The sequence below is a fragment of the Falco cherrug genome, chromosome 4 (genome assembly GCF_023634085.1).
Source record: "Falco cherrug isolate bFalChe1 chromosome 4, bFalChe1.pri, whole genome shotgun sequence".
Taxonomy (NCBI): Eukaryota; Metazoa; Chordata; class Aves; order Falconiformes; family Falconidae; genus Falco; species Falco cherrug.
Window position 1 is genome coordinate 97960507 of NC_073700.1, and position 20904 is coordinate 97981410.

General features: G+C 39.1%; 1 protein-coding gene across 5 annotated transcripts in view; it reads left to right on the top strand.

Annotated features, from left to right (window-relative positions):
* Positions 1 to 20904, top strand: part of TRAK1 (trafficking kinesin protein 1) — a 140725-nt gene that overhangs the window by 11412 nt on the left and 108409 nt on the right. The window contains exon 1 of one of the 5 annotated variants that reach the window (XM_055707014.1): positions 7793 to 7815. The exons of 3 other annotated variants lie outside the window; for them this stretch is intronic. Coding sequence is in view for 1 of the 2 variants with exons in the window: in XM_055707009.1 (XP_055562984.1) it covers positions 15314 to 15399 (86 nt within the window). In the remaining variant the exon portion in view is untranslated. Of the gene's footprint in view, positions 1 to 7792; positions 7816 to 15292; positions 15400 to 20904 lie in introns of those variants that run through there. One more of the 5 variants, XM_055707009.1, reaches the window with a different exon arrangement.

A 20904-nucleotide genomic window follows, 5' to 3' on the forward strand; every position in this document is an offset into this window, starting at 1 on the left:
TGGGAATTAGTCCTGCCTCATCACCAGCTATGTATTGTACTGCTTTGTCTGCAGATCTTTCTCACTATTACCCTATGGGGAAATAAGCCAGGGAGGCAAACTGGAAAAACATGTTTTGAAAAATCGGTTTTATTTCTTTGGTTTTAGGTTTTTGCCAGTTTCTGTTTTTAGGGAGTTAGATGAATGCTGGAGATGGTACAAAGGCAAGTCAGGAGTGTGCAGGCAAGGCCAATTAGTGTTTAGTTTGCTCTAGGTGAATAACACCACACCTTATATTTAACATGTGTGCATTAAGTTATATGACTCGCGTTAAAAATTAAAATTAATGTTATCGGAATTGTATCATTTGCTAGTTGTGTGGGAGTTTTGGTTTTGGTGCTTTGTGTTTTTTTAATAGAAGAAAGCAGCAAACATAATTTCAGTAATCTTCATTAGCAGAAATGCATGGTGAAGATTGACTACCCTGTCCTATTTCTGTTATCTGAGATGGTAAATTAACACTAATTACCTTGTCAAAAAGGCTGAGAGGAAATTCCTAAATGCACCTAGCAGCAAGCCTATTGTTTTGATCCTATGACCAGTGGGAATAACTGGAAGATAAAGCCATGATATGATACTGTAGCAGAAGTGAGTAAGAGGAAATAGGAGGGGCTGCATAATCAGGAAAGCGATCAGCTTGTAACATGACTTGTTACAGCAGATGTTTGCTGTGTTCTTCATTCCTCAGACCTTTCTCTGGAAAAAGTAAGCGAGCCGTTATTGTAATGTGGGAGTAAAAGATTTTTTTTTGTTTGTTTTGTTTAGCGAACTCCTAGACTGAACAGTTATAAAATACTTAACTTAGATCTCCAGAAGTTGGGAAGGCATGCAGTTACAGGGCTTCAGCCTGTTCTGGCTCTGATCTGAATCCTACAACAGGTAGTTAATTTCTGTTCTGACTGGGAATTGGTGGTTCCTGATCGTTAACTGAAAACTGTTGTTTTGTGATAGAAACCTTACAGTACGGCTGTGTGGCAACTTGGAATTGAATGTACTTCGAGCTAAAGAATAGACTTTGGGAGGGACGGTTTTGGACACTGCATTGTTCAATGGTATTGTCAGTTACCACTGGAGAGGTGAAAGGATTTTGAACTCTTGGGATCTCAGAATATTAAGGTATCGGATGTTCTGAAACGACACTGGCTAATCTTTACTGTTTCTTCCCGTTTTGTGTTTTCCCTTTTTTTTTTAACCATACTGTTTCTCTGGCTTTGTTTTGTGTGTCAAGTATTATAGATTCTCCGTTATCTCCTCACTTAAGAGCTCCAAGAGAGAAATGTCAATCTTTTCTTTACAGGGAGTCAGTTAATCCTTTGTAAAGTTCTTTGCAGCAACTCATTGCACGGAGGCATGTAAAAAACAGATATTAACAAACAAGGCTAAATGGAACTGATAAAATGCAAGTGAAGCCTTATTTAAGATTTAACTCTTAAAAAAATCCGAACAAATAATAAACAGACCACCCAAAATTGAAATAATTATTTTATTTTATAAACTTTGAAATATTTTTTCACAAAACATTTGTTCTCTAGGGTAACTTATGCAGTATGCCAGATCTTATTATAAATCCCAGAGATGGCTGTGGTAGCCAAAAGAAGTTATGCTGCCTAGCTGTATTTCATGCCTCAACAACCTAAAGTGTCTGTTAAAACTGATCTAAAAAAAAAAAAAAAAAAAGGCATTTCTGAACAAGTGGACTAACCAATCTCTTGAACAATAGGAAGTTAATAGGAGTTGGAAACTGGTATTTACAGGTGTAAATTTTTATCAGTTATGAGAAGCAGAATATGGTCCTGTAAGTCAGGAATGATTCCTTGAGTGAAGTCCAAATCATAAGGTGGATTACTGACTAAAAGGGGTGGTTTGGTTGGGATTTTTTTGGTCTTGAGGGTTATCTTTGTTCTTTTGGGAAATAATTGCAGGAGCCAATGAAGTGAGTCGAGATTCAACATAGTTTACCATTTACACTCCAGAACAGCAAAACCAGACATGAATCACAGTGGTTAAACAGGTGGTTACTCGTTGCTTTTTGTGTGAAGATCATCCTTAGCATGCCTGAAGGGAAAAAGGTGGAGAAAGAAATACAGTGATATGGTGGGTGAGTGTGTTTTGGAGGAGGGGAGTAAAATTTGGAAGGATCCATTATAAGACAAGATGTTTGGTTCAAAATGACTAGTATTTTGTCTTGGGAGCCTATATATAGACCTCTGGTCGTCTCTGCTTTTTAATAACAATAATAATTAAAAAAACCCCAAACCCCATTTGAATACTGTTGGATACAGTAGTGCACCTGACTGGATATAGTTAGTACATATAGTACCTCAGCTGTGGAGGTAGAAAGAGTGTGGAAGTCTTGACACCTCAAATGCATTTCTGAATTACAGTCTCTTGGATCTTGAGTGCTGCAATATATGGACCATGTCAAAATGTCAGCAGCTGCTTCCACATTTGTGGTACTGACAATATGACCTTCAGGTTAAGAGATCTGTGCTGGCTTGAGCTCTGCCCAGTGTATGTTTAGTTTACTCTGTGTGAAGCTTTTGTATTGCATACTTCTAAATGACCACAAAAGAAATGAGAGCATGAAACAGTTCTGTGTTCTGCACTTGCAAATGGCTCTTGTAATACTTAAGCACCGATGCTTCTACTTTTTCATTGTGCCCTGGGGTATGATACTTTGTGGTAAAGCATGTGTGCAGCTTAAATGAGAAGACACAAAAGCAGCAAGTGTATTTCTTGGAAACACACTATTGTTGAACCAGTTCCCGTTTGCACCTTGACAGGTGGGTTAGCAAACCTGTGAGTTTTCTTGGGAGATGGTGTAAACAGGAGGGCAAAGCTAGTCTGTTAACCTGTTTCAGATCAGTGCTGGTAAATGCAACTGAGTGTAGCGATGCTGCCCTGGGTATTTGCTCCAAGTTTTGCCTCTTATCTACAGAGCATGCCCAACTCAAAAATAAGCACAAAGTTGCAATAATACAAGATTGCTATCCACTTCTGTTAACTCTTGCTTTAAGATTTATTCAAGACGGGGATATCAACTGGCACAAGATTCAGCCATAGTGAAATAGCTGATTGTTGCACGGTGTGTGCTTCTAGGGTTTGTTACTCTTTGAGCTAAGTTTAGCCAAGTGACTTTCACTGGAGCCTATCACCTCTTTATATAAAGTGCTCAGCTGGTGAATGAGTATTAAGGCCGTTTAAGGTAGGGGACTGTCTCATTAATTGAACTTAATTGTAGTTTGGAAGGCTTCTAGGCTGCTCGGTAGCTCCGTATGTCTGAGATGTGTTTAGTTTATAATGTTAAAACAGCTCCCCCATCCACCCCCAATCTTCTCCGGACTGTTGGCAGCAGTGCTGTCAGAGACTTATTTCCAGACATATGGGAATTGGCCAAGCAGGAATTATTTATTACAGGTTGTGGTAACTGTGTCTATCAATGACTGTACTTTGCAGTTATACAATGTTTGCATTGTGGCTGTCTGTTGTCTGATGTACTCATTTGTCTTATACCCCAGCCTGTAGTTTCCTGAATAGCAAAATACAAGTTCTATCAGGACAGCTGCTTAATAAGGCACATGTTGAAATACTCAGGAAGGGAAAACTGTTTTCTGGATAAATTACAAATTGCTGAGAGGAAGCATGCATGAGAGGATAGCATGCAGATGGGCTAGAAAGCATGGAGGTTAAGATTCCTGGCCTTTTCCCGATCCAATAGCTTGATCTCGCAAGTAGGGTAAGGCTGAGAACTTGTAAATTGTATGCAGATATTGTTGTATTGAGTGAAATAGCGCAGCTGCAGTGCAGGATGGCTGCAGCGTAGATGGCTAGAATCTCTCGCTGTCTTGTTGAAGTGTGGAAGTACTAATCCACTTAGAAGAACTCCTTGTCTCTACCTGCTTTCTGTCACACGAGACTTGGAGCTACAGCATGTGGCACCAGAGAGAAGAGGGAAAGGAGTTTGGGTTTGTAGCAAGTGAGGAAACAGAATCTGGAGACAACAGTCGTTATGTGCCCACTGCAAGCCTGCAGTTTGAGCTGGTTTATGCAGGAGAACTTTGTTCTGCAAATTGTGCCTCTGAGAGGTTATGCTTGTTTTGTGAACAGCAGTCTTTCCTGCCAAGTTGAAGGGCATCGTGTGTCCTATTTGGAGTTACTGTATCTGTTACACAAGCAACAGCACAGCAACAGAAGACTTCTTTAATGTGTCTGATGTCAAATTTATTTTTAAAAAGCAGTGTAATTCAGTATTGGTGCCAGCCCAGATCTTTGCTACAGTCAACACTTGTGATACAGCTGTTGCTGCCATTGCATACTTAGCTCCCTAGTTGCAGTTTAAGGTGGGAATGAAGTGGATTTGCCTTATTTGCAGTCAGAAATCTATCGCATGACCACATATATACAGCCTTCTATAGGCAGTTGTGTTGTACAGTTTTTGGTATTAAGAATTCATGATCATACTGATGGTGTTTGAGGCTGTATCTTTTTTTTATTTCCTATAGATGCTTTTCTGCTGCAGGTTTCCTCCTTAGATCTAGTTCTTGCTGATGTTTAGAATTTGGTTGAGAAGGTGGGTCAGTTTGCCTAGTTTCTTAAAACATACTTTTTTCATAGTGAAGTCAGAAATAAAGAGCATGTGTGTAGTTTAATAGCCTGTGTGAGACTCGAGGAAAAAATGCTACCTAAAATGTATCTTGATCTAGCAGAGGAGTAAGGCATATAATTGTCACAGCCAAATTGATTACTGTAAATGGGCTGATCTTGTGTATTAACCTTTCTCAGACTTCAGTGGTTTTATATAAAACTAGAAAGTAACTTACTCTGTATTTTCTCTTCTGTTTCCCTTTGCTATTCAGTGATGTGGTGCAAATTAGGAAAGATAATCTGCTAAATGGCTCTTACTTTAAAGTGGGCCGACATTGTTGGACAGCTTGGGAATTTACAAAGTGTTGCCTTTATCTGCTTTTGGGTTTTTTTCCCCTTTCTCCCTCATGGGAAATATGAATGAAACATTCTTCGATTAGGACGTTAGGGTCATACTGTTTTTTTATAGTAGACCGGTTAAATGGGCTGTCCCTGGTATTTGGAGCTCAGTATTCAGTCTGTTGTTACTGTGGATACAGTAATTTGCTAAAGTAGCCACCCCTTCGTGCTTTGCCAGTGACTAAACTTGGCTGTGGAATGCTTGTCTCTCCTGTCTGTGCTAGAGACAGCCAGTTACTGGGTCAGGTCTAGCCTTTCATGGGTGCACCCGCACACATTATGTTAAATCATAAACTGAACTCATGCCTGTTGACTGCTTGAAGCTTTTGTGTAGATTAAAGAGTAAAGAGGGTAGGCTGAAGTGTAATGGGAGTCTCAGGCACCTCCCCCCCCGCCCCCCCCCCCCCCCCCCCCAACATTACTTTCTTTGTTCCCACCTTCACAGAGCCTGTCATACTGTTTTGTTATGTTCCCTTTGGGCATGGGAAATCACAGATGTTTCTCTAAATCATCTCTGTGATAAATACCTGTTAATGCCCAAGTGCTGACTGTGCCTGAGCTAAATCATAGTTCAATTTCCTGAGTTCCTTGCTCTTCTGCCGCCTTTTTTTCCCTCTTTGAAATAAAGGTTTTCTTCTCTGTAAACCAGCTTTTGAACATGTCTAAAAGAAAGTGGGTAGAAACATTTATTTGTAAGTAAACTAAATGCACAAGAATGGAAGATAGTCCATGGGTTTAGTGAGGTATGCACACATCCAACACCTCTGTAATACAGTTAAGTGCAGTTAAAGCACTTTGTGTTTCTAACCCTTGATCACTGAGACATGCGCTTAGTTTCTTGAGTAGCTTCGTTTTATGGACCAGGGAGTGCTCTGCTAAACTGGGATTTAATGGAAGAAGCACGGGGATATCCTATGGAAACAGTCACTGTTGAACTGCTCAAAATGCAAGCATTTCAACTTTCTGTGTTGGTTCTTTAGTGAAATGCAAATCGAGTTAAAAATGAATGAACGAGTCCAACCTTTGAGTGTTTCTGCACTTTGCCAGGGCTGGGGGACAGAGTCAGGAGTGGTCACATGAGTCTGTGCTGAAATCATTAGACTGGGGACACCAGCTGTGCTATTATTGGGGGTTTTAAAGTCGGTGGCAGATGTTCTTAGGCTCTCTTCCAGCCCCCACATACGGTGCAGTGGAGTACATGGAAAAAGAAACATCTGACAAATTGTTTTTCCATGCAAGGAATGTGTGTTTGTTTTTTTTTTTTTTTTTCTCTTCCCATGGACTGGACAAGATACTTTATGTTAACTTGCAAATATCAAAAACCAGTTTGAAGTAGTTGAGACAGAAGAATGAAAGAAGTGATCATCTGAGAATACATACAATTGCTTTCCTTGGAAAGTAGGACTTAAGGAGTTAGCCAGGACTCAAGCCCGTAGGTGCCAGTGTTCTGCCATGCATGTATTTGTTTTCTATTTTCTTTGACACTGCTATTTAGACAGGGCCCTCGTATTACTTTTTGTGTATGTATATACTGTAAAGCTGCTCCTGCAAAGATTTTGAATGTCTGTGATGAGGTGAAAGATGAGATGCAATACAGAGCAAAGAGGCATTAATCACATCGTTCTCAAAATCTGTGAACAGAACTGCTTATTATATTATGGTGATACAGCATGTAACATGGAGAAAAGCATGGGTTTTCTTTCTTTTTGTCACAGTGGGATAAGAGTATGTGCATCCTGTTTTGAATATGTAATTTGAGTCCCTTATGGAAGTTAGTTAACCGGTGTAAATATCCTCAAAATATAAATCTGCTCCTTTTTTTAATCAAAAAATATATTTTTAATCAAAATATAAAGCTGCTAAGTATTCTATGGACTTCTGATGTGTTTTGAGTTGTACAAAATGCAAAAGGGAGGTGTATACCGGCAGGGTGCAAGTGACTAAAGGGTAGACCAAAGGTACATGAGGAGCTGAAGAATGTGAAGTATTTATAATAGGTAACAAGTATGTCTCTCTTTCTTGTGCTATGTTTTTTTTTTTAAACCATATAAGCACATTGTTGCTAAGCAGAAAAATTAATGTTTAAACAGTTCCGTGTGCATCATCTTTTCCTTCCTGTCATTGAAGTGTGTAGTGTTCTTTGAGCTAAACCAGCTGAGATGCTGCATGAGTTTGCCCTGTGTTAAGCACAAAGGAAAGAAAATGCAATGCTTGATAAGTTTTTATTTTTGTATGTCCATCTCTCAGCTTCCTAACTCTAATCAGACAGCTCCTTTATACAGATCTTTTTAGTATTGATTAAAGAGAACAGTACCCAAAATAAATAACCTAACATGCAATTCTTCTTGGGGCTGTCACGCTTTTCCCATTCACTTTCTCATTCTGGATGTTACAGGTACAGACCATACAATTCATCAAAACAACTGAGTGTTCATTCTCTGCATTGTTTTATCTGAATACAAAACCCCAATACTGATGGCCTAAAGGGATTTTTTTTTTCTTTTGAAGTCAGTGAACTGAGATTTTAGTCAAGCATTAGGAGCCACTTGTAGGTGCCTATTTCTGGCAAGAGATTAAGTATCTAGATCTAGTCTGAATGGGATTCTCTCTTTTGATCTCCCCATCTCCAAACTGTTAACCTTTCTACTTTCTGGTAATGGTGGTGTTCTAAAACACTGGAGACCCAGATAGTTCTTCAGGCTGTTCCAAATATGATGTAAAAGAACTAAGTGCCTCCATTTACTGCAGTGCAGAGAGCAGTGGGACGCCAGAAGTCTTTGGTGGCTCATGTAGGTGAGTGCTGTTTTATGGCTTATACCTAGTCATTTGAGAGTACTGCTGTATGATTACACCCAAAGCAAGCTGGACTGTGCACTGAAGCCTGGATGCTGATTACTCAGGTTGATAGCAGTGAGGTATCAATTGCTATTTGAATAAGATCATGACAGTCCACACAGCCACATTCGTCCTATGAAAAGAACAGTGTCTCCTGTGTTACTGAGATTACAGTGCGGGACCTAGAGAAAATTTAAGAGGATTAGTCATTGGCATGTTGCATTAAGCCTGACTGCTTAATCAGAAGGATTTTTTCCTGAAGATTATTTTGTTGGCAAAACTGAGAAAATCAGGATCTTGATGAGCTCCAGGGGCTTGTTCTGAAGGCTTGGAGCAAGCAAAGTCCTAATGTGCTAGCTAACATGACTGGTTAGAATGTTTTTCCCAGGTAAGAGATGAACAGTCATGTCTGCGTGATGGGAGGAGACAGTGGTAAACGTGCTTATGGTATTATGCTTGCCTTCATAAGTGGCAGTCCTTGTTTGACTAGAATCCAGTATTTATATAGTTTCTTGCAGTATCAACAACTTTCTAACTGGAAAATAATTGCTTGGATTAAAGTGGTTGAGTCTTGTGCTGAGAGTGTTAAGCCCCAGCCAGCTCCTGCCCCCCTCTAATTCTGAACTTTCGCAACTTGTCCAGTGTGTTATAAACATGTTTCAGGAATACATTTTCCCCTCCTGAGGATGTGCTAGAGGAAGCAATTGCGCTTGTTAAATCTGAACTTCCAGGATTCTCTGCAGTTCCAGTGATGCCATCAGTGATGCTGGTTCACACACCTCTTTTGGCAGAAAACACTTCCATGCAATAGGTTCAAGCTGAACAGTTGCCAGTTACATTGTAATTTTTCTGTAACTAGAGTGCTTTAGACCTACAGATTCTGATGTGGGTGTGTATCTTTGCGGGTAAATGGATCAACCCTTGACAGATTAATTTCTCGCCCTCTAAGTGAACGTGTGTTCTTAATCTCCCCTGTGTGAATGTATGGGAGCCTACTAACAGATTTCACTCTCTCTTCAGCCTTCCTTAATCAATACGTTGTAAATACTGTGGGAACTGCCATATTATGGGTATGTATGATTTTTTATTTTTTTTATGAAGGTTCATTTTGCTAATTGACAGGTTGGTAGAATAATGCACACTCCTGCTCCTTGAATGTATGGAGGATGGCCTATGATTTTTTTTTTTTGTAATATCCCCTCTTCCCCCAAGCTTGAGACATTTTTTTGTTGCTGTTCTACAGTACTGAGCATGTTACTGCTTCAAGCCAGCAGTAAAAAGACAAACTTACATGTGTTCTAAGTGAGTGAAGCTCTGAAGAAGCAGATCCCCTGCACTATCTCCCTCTTCTTAGTTTAAAATGAAATCTGCTGGCCAAACAGGAAGGGGCTTACGTTTCTTGCTCATTTTCCAACTGTCAAGCAGAGCATGTAGTCATGCTGAACAAAGCAGCAGCATTCCTGGATCCTTTTAATGATGTATTCAGAACTCCAGTGCCTCCTGATTTAATGAGTACAGTGAATGTATTCATAACTAACAAGAGCGTGCTCATTAAACAGCAGTAAGTTAACTGTCCTATTCTTTTCTAGCAATCCGATGCATAATTAAATGGTGCCGTATCTGAATGCAATGCTGGGCTGTCAAATGGAGAGGTTAGATGTTCTGTGGGTGTGCATGGTTAGATGGGTTTGTTGGAGTATAAGTAATTTAGCGCAGCTTGCCTTACTGATAGGGACACTTTTCTCTGTTGGGACTTAGTGTTTACCAGTTCCAACCAACCAAAAAGTTTAAGCAGTTAGCCAAAACATTAATTTTAAATTGTCTTTTAGTTTGCAGCTTTCATACTCTGCTGTGTTGTACTGTTACTTTTATGTATCCAGAGTAGTGCAGACTAGAGTTTCTTGTCTGAAACTGAGGGCAGAATTGGAGCCTTGGTTGACTTGGCTGCTACTTAAACTCAGTCTTACAGTCCTGATGGTTAGGTGGTGACATTTGAGAAATTAAGAGATCAGTTTAGTGTTTTGGATTGGCAGATGCAAGCTAAACAAAGGGTTATGCTGCCTAGTGGCATACCAGGAGCTTGTTGGAATTGTCTTCAGTGATTAAAATACAACTGAGTGCTCATGTAAGTTACCTGCCCACAAAAGTACACTTTATTTTTTTTGTGGAATTATGGGTGAAAGCATAAATATTGAATGCTTATCTTTACTTTTAATCTGATGTCTATTCTGAAATGTTTTGGTTTTAATAGTTACAAGTGGTATTTAATAACAGATTGAAGGCAGAGGGAATTTGGTCCTGAGGGAGGGATAGCATGTGTGTGCTGTCTGCTTTTCTACTGGCACTGTCCTGATGCTGTTTGGGGGGCTTTTAGCATAATCAGGATGACACCAAGCCAATTCTTATTTGAAACCAGCTGACAATCTATTGAGTTTGTGCTGTCTTTCTTTAAACTGATTTCAGAAAAAAGCCATACAGTCCTTAGTACCTGTTTGCCATCTGGAACAGCAGGCTCCTGCATGGGTAGAGGCAGATGGACCGACTGTCTGTGGCAGCCTCCTGCAGCTGCTGCCCGTTACCACAGGCTGGCTGTCCCTGGCTCCGATCTCTGATACTCAGCCAGTCCCTGCAGGTCCCTGGCACAGGCACCTATCTTAAGTCTACCAAACAGATGTTGATTTCTCCAATAAATAATCATTAGTTTCCTTCTTTCTTCTTTTCTTTAAGAGCCATTTTCGTTCAGATACACTGAGTAGGCATCATGGATTGATTGTCGTCTACATCTGTCCTTTGACATTCGCACGGAGTGGTGAGGTTTCCTTTTAAATGTACTGCTCTGGTGTACTTGTAAAACCAAAGTGTGAATTGAAAACTTGCACACTCTGGAATAAGGAAGAACTTGTTCTTTCCATCTTAAATATGAAGGTGGATCCACAGTGGCTGATTGAAACTGGAAACCATTTGTATACTTGGGGCATCATGTGGAGACACACCTGCAGCTACTAGTGTCTTGTGTAGTGAGTGCACTGTATGTGGGCAAAGAGGACAGAGGTGGGGAGGAGACTCCAGAGTCTCTTTGGTTTGGTTTAATCCTCAGTAAAACTGTCCCTGCTGATGTCTGGAACAGGTGAATTCAGCTGCATGACTTCTTGGGTAACTTGATGGAGGTGTGATGGATACTGCCATAGGAATACCATACAAAACTGAGGCGGGGAGTGATGTTTTGTAATCTGCTGCTTTCTACTTCTGCCCCCAGGGTTTTTTCTGTTATATTATGTGAAGTGGTCAAAGGCCTGAGTGTTTTTTCGGTGTTTGTCTCTGGAGGGTGGTAATGGTGGTTGTTTTGGTGTCTGGTTTTTGTGGTGTAGGATTGCCAGGCAGAAGAGGACTCTTTGGGGGAACAAGCTGCATTTGTTTTATTCTTATTTCTGAGGTTGAATTACTTTAAACTTTTTTTAATACTAGACCACAAATGTGCGCTAGACAAGGAGGAAAGTGGAAACAGTTCCTGTTATTACAACGCACGGTCCTATTTTTGCAAGATCTTAAATCTTTCTGAATTAATACTAAACTTTGCTTGTATTCTAGTTTATAGATTTCTTACAATAACCATATAACTTAGTTTATACTTTCAATATTAAGACAGTCTACTACTCAGCCCATTTGCTCAGAGAATAATCTGCTGTTTACTGACTGTGTCGGAGTATCTGAAAAGCTGAGACACATTCCAAATGTTCTAGTTCTGAATAATACTTTATCCTGCCTACTTACAGTGTTTTCACAGAAGCTGCAGGGAAAGGATTTTGGATTGAACGCATATTTGATTGTGTGGGTGTGAAAGGGTGGTGTAGGAGACATACTTAACTGGAAAAATGATCCACAGTTTTCTCTGTAAACTTTTTTGGCCCATGACTTCAGTTTGCATCTGTACACCCACTGTGCCTAATAGCAGTTACTACAAATGACAAACTTTTGTTACCTTGCATTAGTAAGGCAATGCTAGTTATTAGCACAGAGAGGCTGCTCCCTTCCTCCAGCCTCTCTTTAGGCAGCTTTTAGAGACTGTGGTCTTTTCCTTACCACCAGGCTAAGATGGTAGTAAAATTTACATTGCAAACTTACCAAATAAAACAGTTTAAAAATGTTGAGTTGAAATATGTTGTAGGTGAAGGAAATTGAGAAATGTTGTGTTTTGCATGTAGGCTTATTATGGGGGTCGGTTTTGTTGGTTGGTTGGGGTTTTTTTTTCCCATAGCAAATGGACTGTCAAGTTACTGCAGATACCGCTGCTGTACCACCATGATGCGAGTCTTGAGAATATGCAGTGTGAGCAGGTGGATGGTGTAGGTCATGCAGCACAGGATTGTTCCAGCTGTGGTGGCATAAGGTTTTATGGGTAGGCAGGAGACATCTAGTTAATGCCTTGAGGATTTGGAGATCTTACCGAATCAGCAAGGTGACTCTTCATAAAAACCAGTGTGTAAATAGCATGAAATAACTGCTTATTGCTTAAAAAAGTCCTGTTTTTGTATTTTGCTAGATCTGTGGTAATGCCTAGGTGTCCAAATCTGTCATTTGCTGTTCTCCTTTTAGTTATCTTTTTGTCTTCCCAGTCTTCAGGAGCAGAGCTGATTGCACCTCTGTGAGAATTTAATCTCGCTGCATGTACTGCAGGTATCTTAAGGAAAATGTGCTTTGGGTTTTATACATGCCTTCTGTATTTGTAAATTGAAAATAAATTAAAAAAAAGGCAAGGGGATGATCATTCAGTAACAGTTTACCCAGGTACTGCTCAACAGGTTGTCTTGATGGAAACTGCTTTCCCCTGGGAAAGTCAGATGACTAGTTGGTAATTCCTTTATTTAACAACAAATCAATTCTTTCAATTGAAATGGAGTAGAATGCCTTGAAGGTCTGCGTGTACTGATCTGGCAATTCACATACATGATTGCATACAAAGCAACAACTTATGTTTCAGGATAAACTTTGCCAAATAATAAACCCAAGCAAATCTATACAAGGTTTAGTAGCCAGTCAGCTGTAGAGTTAAATCCTAATTAATCTCGCTGGATATTTAACAGACATAGCCTGGCAAAGGATAAATAAACTTACTGTCAGTTTGTTCTTGATTATAGTGTCAGCAAATCTTCCTGCTGCTGAAGATATGTGGACAAGACAGATGGAGGATGACTGTTACAGAGACTCCTGTTGGTTGAAAAATTCTTAGTTCTTAGAAAATGTAAATTGCGTAACTGAAAAATGAGTGAAATGCATGAATGAAAACAAAGATTGGATTTTCACAAAATACTTGATCTGCTGTGATTTCAGGGAAACATCTGTGGAAATCCCAAGTTGTACACAAAGGGTATGAACAGGAAATCTTTCTCTTAGCTCTGCATGTTGGTGAAAAGAAATATTTTTCTCTGCCATTTCAGCTTTTAAGAGTATTTTATTCCTTTCCCTGGCCAGTGAAGTGCTGTATTTGCATGCTGCTGCAAATGTTATTTCTGGATTGTCTTTACCTGACTGCTGAAGGTCTGCTGCTGTACTACTTTCCTTCTTTTTTTCTTTTATGCACACCTGGGGAGGAAAAGGAAACTTTTTTTTTTTTAAAATATTTTTCTATCTCTGCCTTTTAAAGTTCTGTGGTACTGGAAAAAATTACCTCCTTAACAGTGGAACTAACTGGGTAAATAACTTGGGGATGGGAAGATGTTGTCTTTGAAGTACAAAAGGTACAATGTTTTTCTCAGTTGAAAGTTCTATGTGAAATATTTCATTGGTTAAATTTTGTTACTTCACTATCACTCTCATTCAAATTTAATTTCTCCTTTTGCAGATGTTTATGTTAAGGTTTAAGATGGAGGTATAGAAGTACACATGAGAATAGAATTACATTTGCAAATGTAAATCACCTCATCAAATCCACTGTTCACCATATGGTGAATTTCAGTCTTCTGTAATCACAGCCTGATACTCATAGCGGTTCTTGCACTTGAATATATTGGAACTGCATGGCTCAGGACTGTTGTGAAGCAGGAAGACGGTGGTGTGAAAAGGCACTAGGAATATCTGCAGCTCCACTGATAAAGTAAATGGCGGTGTATCTTAAAGGCTGGACGTTATTCAGGCATACAATTGTGCTCAGTCTTGGAACTGAAGAATAATAAGATGTTTGAATGCAAATCAATCTGAAAACATGTGTGAGTCTGAAGTATTCATATAGTAAGAAGGCAATCCAAAATGGGGAATCTTCTTTTGATTAGAGTTGGGTTGTCAGCATCCAAAAGCTTGTTGCACTAGGAAGCACTGTAAATAACCGTTGATGTAGGTGTAGGCCTGAACTTTTTAGAAAATCTAGATAGACGTGTAGGAAGGTAACTTCTAATAAACAAGATCAGATAAGAAATGCTTAAAATTGCATTATCTTTTATTTTGTCTGAAGGAGCATCTGGTTTTGAAGAGGTTTGCAGGGAGGGAATTACATTTCATATCTAAAAACATTCAAGGGTTTGTCACTGGTGCGGACTTACCCTTGGAAGACAAGGTTTATGCATCCTGTGTTTTGACCCTAAGGGTTGGATCAGTCCACAAAGAGAAGTGCTGCTGTGAGAAGAGGTGGCTGCAATTGCAAACTTGGCCTGCATGTGAGGGGGCAGGAGGCTGTTTGAGAAGAACTGTTGTGACCTGTCTTGGAGGATGGCTCAGTAGTTTTCTTGAGGAATGATAAATTATTCCCAAATTCTTATAACTCAGAAGTTTGTTGAGGTGATGGCTTATGCACTATATAAAAAATGCCATTTTGAGGAGGGCAAAGTTCATGACTGATTTTCCTTTGGAGGATAATTTCAGTAAAGTGTGGTTGAATTTGTAGGAGTGCTTACGTGATTGCCAGATGGGCTCGTAGCTCTGTTCTCTCATTTTTTTCTTGAAGTTTCAAGACTTTCAGCAGAAAGTCTTAGTCTTTTGAAATGTGTGCAGTTTTAAAGTACTGCTTTATTTTGCTCTATAGATAAATCTTACAGCTTTTTTGAAGACTCTGGAAACATTTTGTAGTGTTTTCATTATGGTATACACTTCCCTGTTTATGCTTTCTATGTGATGTTTAAGAGGAAAAGATTTGCTACCATCTGTTCTGTCCAGAGGGTGTTTGTGTTCAGTTGTCTATAGTGCTCAGTGCTCAAACTAAAGATTTTGGACATGATTAATGATGTAGATACTGTAAAATGCTCAAAAGGTCAGGGTTTTAATGCAGCAGACTGAAGAGAGGAGTAGTCCATCCCTTTCTTTTTGACTCAGTTTGGTAGTTTGTGTAACTGCTCTGCCAAGAGAGGGTGAGGAAACTTGTCTGTGAGCCAAAGTTACAATTGCATTCAAATGACCTTACAGCATCACGAACTGTTCATGTGGGGGGAAACGCAAATAGAAGCAACGCTTAAAGAAGCCTGCTAGCCAAATGGTGACATTCTGGGAGGGAAAAGGACGCTCAAGAAAGGAAGAATGCTGTGCAGATGATCAAGAGCAAAAAGAATTGCAAACCAGGTACAGCAATGGCTGCTACTGAGCTGTAATCCCCTTACACTGTTTGTCTCTCTTAGAGCTTAGCTTTGGGTGTGGTATATAGGTAGTGTATGCAGAGGCATTGCTAGCCACGTTTTAAATTAACTCAGACAAGGGAAGGGAACGTGGCAAACGCTGCTTTAGTACTTTTTGGTTTCCCTTACTCTGCAGTTTAGTTGAATGCTGTTTTTCAGCTATTGCATGGCATAACACTGCCTGGTCTCTCTCTAATAATGCTGAGCTGCTGTTGTGTTGTCAGATGCAGGTTTTGTTCTGATGGGGCAGAGGAAAAGACTTAATGCTTTCGTCTGCAAAAGCAAGGCATCGACAGTGTACTGTGCTTGAATGGGCCAAGGACCACTGTTTGCTGTGGCTGCTTTCTCTCTCCCTGCCTCAAAGTCTGAAGGCAGTTCTAGTGAACTGACATGTTATTTAAAATGCTGCCACCGTAAGAATTTTTTGAGAATAAACCAGAAGCAATCTGAGGCAGCTATATTTTTAACGTTACAGATGAAACTGTTATGGGCATCAGGTATCTTAAATCATGGTATTATTGTTAAACAAGTGGTGTGTTCGGAGCAGGCAAATCGGTGAAAGCAGAATTACTTGCACAGTTTTGAAGGCTTTCAACTGTGAAGAAATAGCAGTTATTTGGGATACTCATATTGTCCTGTATTTGTAGGACAGTTCATTTGTCACTGATTTCTGTTGGTGATCCTGGAGCACCAGAAGCAGGAAATGTGTTTATCTGCTATGTGTATTAATCTCTGCATATGCTGATAGATGCTTTGGTAACTTTGGGCCTGTTTACTGAAGTAGGCTACTAATGATGCCCATCTAACTGGTATCCTGGACTTAGTTCTATTGTTAAAATAGAAATTCCTACAATATAAGGAGCTTAGACACAAGTGTTTCTTTTGAAACACAAGATAACTTGTGCTGGGGATGTCATCATTACATTAAGCTTATTTTCTGAATGTGGTTTGAGTTTGCTTTTCTTATCTGTATTTATTTATTTATTTTCTTATCTGTATTAGACACCGGAAGTGTAAAACAGAAAAATGCAAAACGGTTAAAAATTACTGCATGAATTTGGAATGGTGTGAACTATTTTCTTCATAGAACTTTTCTTGAAGAATAATCTTTTAAATCTTGATCACTCTAAAATACTAGATTACTGTTGAAGAGTTCTTGTGTTTTGGTGGCTGGAAGGTGGGAAAGCTATTTAGACATCCCTGCCCCCAACATTGCTGCTATGAATTTGTTTGCATACTAATGAATTTTAATGTAATAATCTTCATTGCTGCAATCAAATGAGGAAGAACTCCTTACAGTTAACTAGTTATTTTTACTACTCCACAACTTATCTGTGTCTGAACTCTGTTAAAAGAATTAGTATGTTTACTGAATTTGTAAAAAATTTGCAACTGCTTCTAATCAAGTTAAACCAAGAAATCAAGTTGATTTTTTTACATGTTCTTTGTAACAAACCCCGTTTCATCTCGGAGCCAAAATAGTTTAAAGGGCTTTTCAGCTTTGGAACAACGCCCATAATAGCTGTTCCTTGCTCTGTGATTGACTGACTTGAAGGAAGTTGACATTTCTTGATAAAAAGCTTTACATTTTAAAACTTTAGAGAAATGCTTTAGGCTGGCACTCCCTGCAATGCCTAAAATCCTGAACACACTCGAAAATCTCAGTGCTACAGTTGGTTTAGACTATTGTAGGAGAGCAAAGGGAGTGAAATGAGACTTTGTTTGTTTTAGAGTTGTTAGCACCTGTAACATGACTTGGTAAGTTACAGGATTGTAATTGCAGTTGGACAGAGATGGAGTTCATATCGGGCTAACAATACCCTTCTTGTTGGCTCTTTTTACTCTTGTCCTTCTCTGTCCCCACTTGTTCAGGTAGGATTGCATTGCAACTGAAGAGTCTTAAATTCTAGTAGGAGCCCTTGTCCATAGCAACTAGACTAAAAATCTGTAGTGTCCTTGGGTGAAATAAATCTGATAGATTTTTTTTTTTGTTGTTGTTGTTCATTTTCGTATGTCTTGGTTTCTCTTCTTGTAAATTTCTGTTTCACCTCCTCATAAAGAACATAAATGTACAGGGACTACAAAGTTTGTAGTCTCCCTGTTCACTCACCCACACTTCTTGTTTCTTTTTGTTAAGTGTACTTCCCGTGAGGTGCTGGTATTCATCAGTCATTCAGAGTTTGTCCCCACTTTTTTTTATCTATCTCTAACATACAGAGGAACTCCTGCCTTGCACAGGTGTTGAGCAATTTTCAGTCCTTGTGGAGAAAGCCTTTTTGAGGGAACATGTTAAAATCAGAAATACTTTCAATGGACTTCTATTTCTCCTGAAACCACTCCCCTTCCCCTCCTTGTGTATCCCATATGCTTAATGTCTGTACTGCTGTAATATGGACTGCAGTGGAAATTGGTTTTATTTATTTTGGGTGAACTGTGTCGCAAAACGTGGCATTAACACAGATACTAAGAAGAAAAGTTGCAGGCAGAGGAAATGTGGCAGGTGCTGTTAGAAACTGCTCTGTAGTCAGGAGGTTTTGTTCAGTGAGCAGCCTGGTTCGAAATGTGTGAAGGGAGCTTGGATAAATGCAAAGGGTGGGTCTGTACTAAGACTTGCAGTCTTTGCAGACTAGGAAGAAAACAGAGTAACTTCAGTCTTTAAACAAAACTGAAAGTATTTGGATTTATTTATAATACGCTTACTAGCCTTCTTAATTAGAACTTTGGTTAGAATTGTTCTGAGGCAACACATTTCAAATACAAATTAAAGACTGAGGTGAATATGTGGCCTTTTAAAACAGTACAGCTTGCCTTCAAATCATCATGGGGCTGTACAGGAATTACTGGGAAAACTGGAGGATTAGAAGTGATAGGGAAACCACAATACATTTCATTCAAAATGAAATACATTTCTATTACTATATTTTTAAATACTGAAACTATTTCCTCATCAACTGTGATGCTGTTCTCTTTGATCCCACCTCATTCTGAAATCTTTTTTCTCTAAAAGAGATGAAATGTGCTTCCTGATGTCGTTTGACTTCACACATGAAAGGTTTCATCAGAGAGCTGGTCCTGAAGTTGAAAAAAGGAGCTGACAAAGTTTCAATACAGGAGATGCAGAAAGAATAGCTGCCTAGTTAGGCTCTAAAAATCATGTGAACTTTAAGCCACTCAAGAGCTTAATTTAGTGGAAGACTGGCCTGAGAGGCTTAATATAGATAGCTCAGATATCATGTGGAAACTCTAATTTAGACATGTATTGATATAAGAGAAGTTGAGCTTATTTTTGTTTCTGGCCAGATTGTTTGCTTCCCTCCCTTAACCCCGCTCTTTATTCTCAGGAAATGCAGTACATCAGCAACTGTTACTGCACATCTACACCTCAGGGTACCAGGGAGAGTGAAGGAAAATCGGTCTTCCAATACTGACACTTGGTCTGATTTAGCCATTTTTCAGTGGAGTCTTAAGCAAACGTTTGGTGACACTCCTGATAGGTTGGACTGGGAATATGAAACAAGTAGGTGCTCTGGTCAGATTATCTTTCTGCTTGCTGAGAAGTGTGGGTGACTTTTGAACATGGCCTTTCTTGTTCTTCCCACAAGTGAAGCAGTGAGAGAGATGGCAAATGTAGGGAAAGTGCACGTCTCAGAGTTGAGAGGGAAGCAGGTAAATTAATTCAGATGCATCGCCCTTTCAGTGCCCTCCTTGCAATGTAAAACAAAACACCACCACCCCACCCCAAAAAAACCCAAACCAGACCAAACAACCCTTGAGTATAAATGTTTATCTTGAAATGGCAGTCTTTAGAACAGACAAATTCTTCACTCTGCCTGTTAAAAAAGGATGCAAGTTCACTGGGATTCCTACTTTTTTTTTTTTTAAAGTTATGCCTAAGCACTAGTTTACTTGTATGTTTCCCAATACTGTAACATCAAATAACAGTTATTACATTAACAGCACAGTAATTTTTAACTCAGTTCAGAAAACTTCTGGTTTCTGGTGTGGTCATTAACATAACATCAGTAGGAGGGTCATAGTGTAACTGATGTGACTTGCCCTCTTAGAAAAGTGTCATGGGAAAAACAAATGGACAAATGGATTCCCTGTATGTTTACAGTAGCCATGGAAAGTTCTGCTTTGCTAAAATTTGCACTGAGCTTGGGAGAAAAACCCACCCGTGCTCTTAAATCTTTAGTTAATAAAACATTCTTTTTTTTTTTTTTTTTTTTTCCCCAAGTATCAGTTCAACTCTACACAGGAATTTATTTGCGATAAAATGATATTGTTCGTCTGGAAGCAGCTGGGGATTTAAACTGTACAAGAAAAAATGCTTCTTAAGCATGTGTTCAAAGTCTGGAGTAGGTGGTGTTGATATCACTCCCGGACTTCTTAAAATGACAGCCCTTAATGTGATCACAGTTTATGACATGTAACTGTACTTATGGATCTATAACTTCCTAACCAGAGATTCAGCTTTGGAGGTAACCATTATGAAAGTTGTTTTTGTTTTCCATGAGTTAATATACCTCTACACCCATGCAAAAACAGAGATGGAGTAAATAGGACACCTTTATGTTTCAAAACTTTTGAAGTTGATGGTGACTGCTTCACTACTTAAAATGCTTTTGTTAACAAAGCTGACTTCTGTGAACCAAATAGAATCAAGCTGGTAGTAAGAGTCAAACCAAGGCTGTTGTGATGGGTTGCAGAGTTTTTGCTGTAATGACATGAGAACTCTGTTGTTCCATTCATTTTGGGCAAGTCCTCTGGTAGCAGTGAGTGGTGGAGATTGAAGAAATTTGTGGTCTATATAGGGAGGACAGTTTTGCGTATGAGGTTTCAAAGCCTTGCTAACTTTTCCTGTGTTTTTCTGAGAGATGGCAAGTTCCTTTTGAGTTAAAAAAAACCTAAAATGCAGATAATATGAGTCAATGTTATTATTAAGACATCTTGAAAATTTTGAATGGTACCTTAGCACAGTGACACAGTGCAGAATGCCATTTTATGCAATGTCTGAAGATGTCATGTCTCTGTTATATTTCCATTTACCATAATTTAGAAGTGATTAGCATCTATTGGTTAGCATAAACCTAATTCTTTTGAAGGTGAAAGGAGGGCAATGTTTATATTTTTTCTGTATTGAACAATATTGCATTACTTTGCTACTGATCAGAAATTACCATCTTGGGTTTTTCAGTGAACATCTATGCAAAGGACAGCCTCAATCTCCAATTCATTTGTATTAGAGGCAGATTTTGTTACAGCTACCTCAAAAAATCCAGACCAAATGTTTTTATGTACAAATGTTTTGGACAGCAGACCAATCCATTATTCCATTAAATTCTTGCTGTTAAACCAGAGAACTCAGTTCTAGAGATGGCAAGGAGAACAAGCAACTGGGTGTTTTTGGTGTTAAAGCACTCTTTCATTTCATGAAGTGCTGTAAAAATTA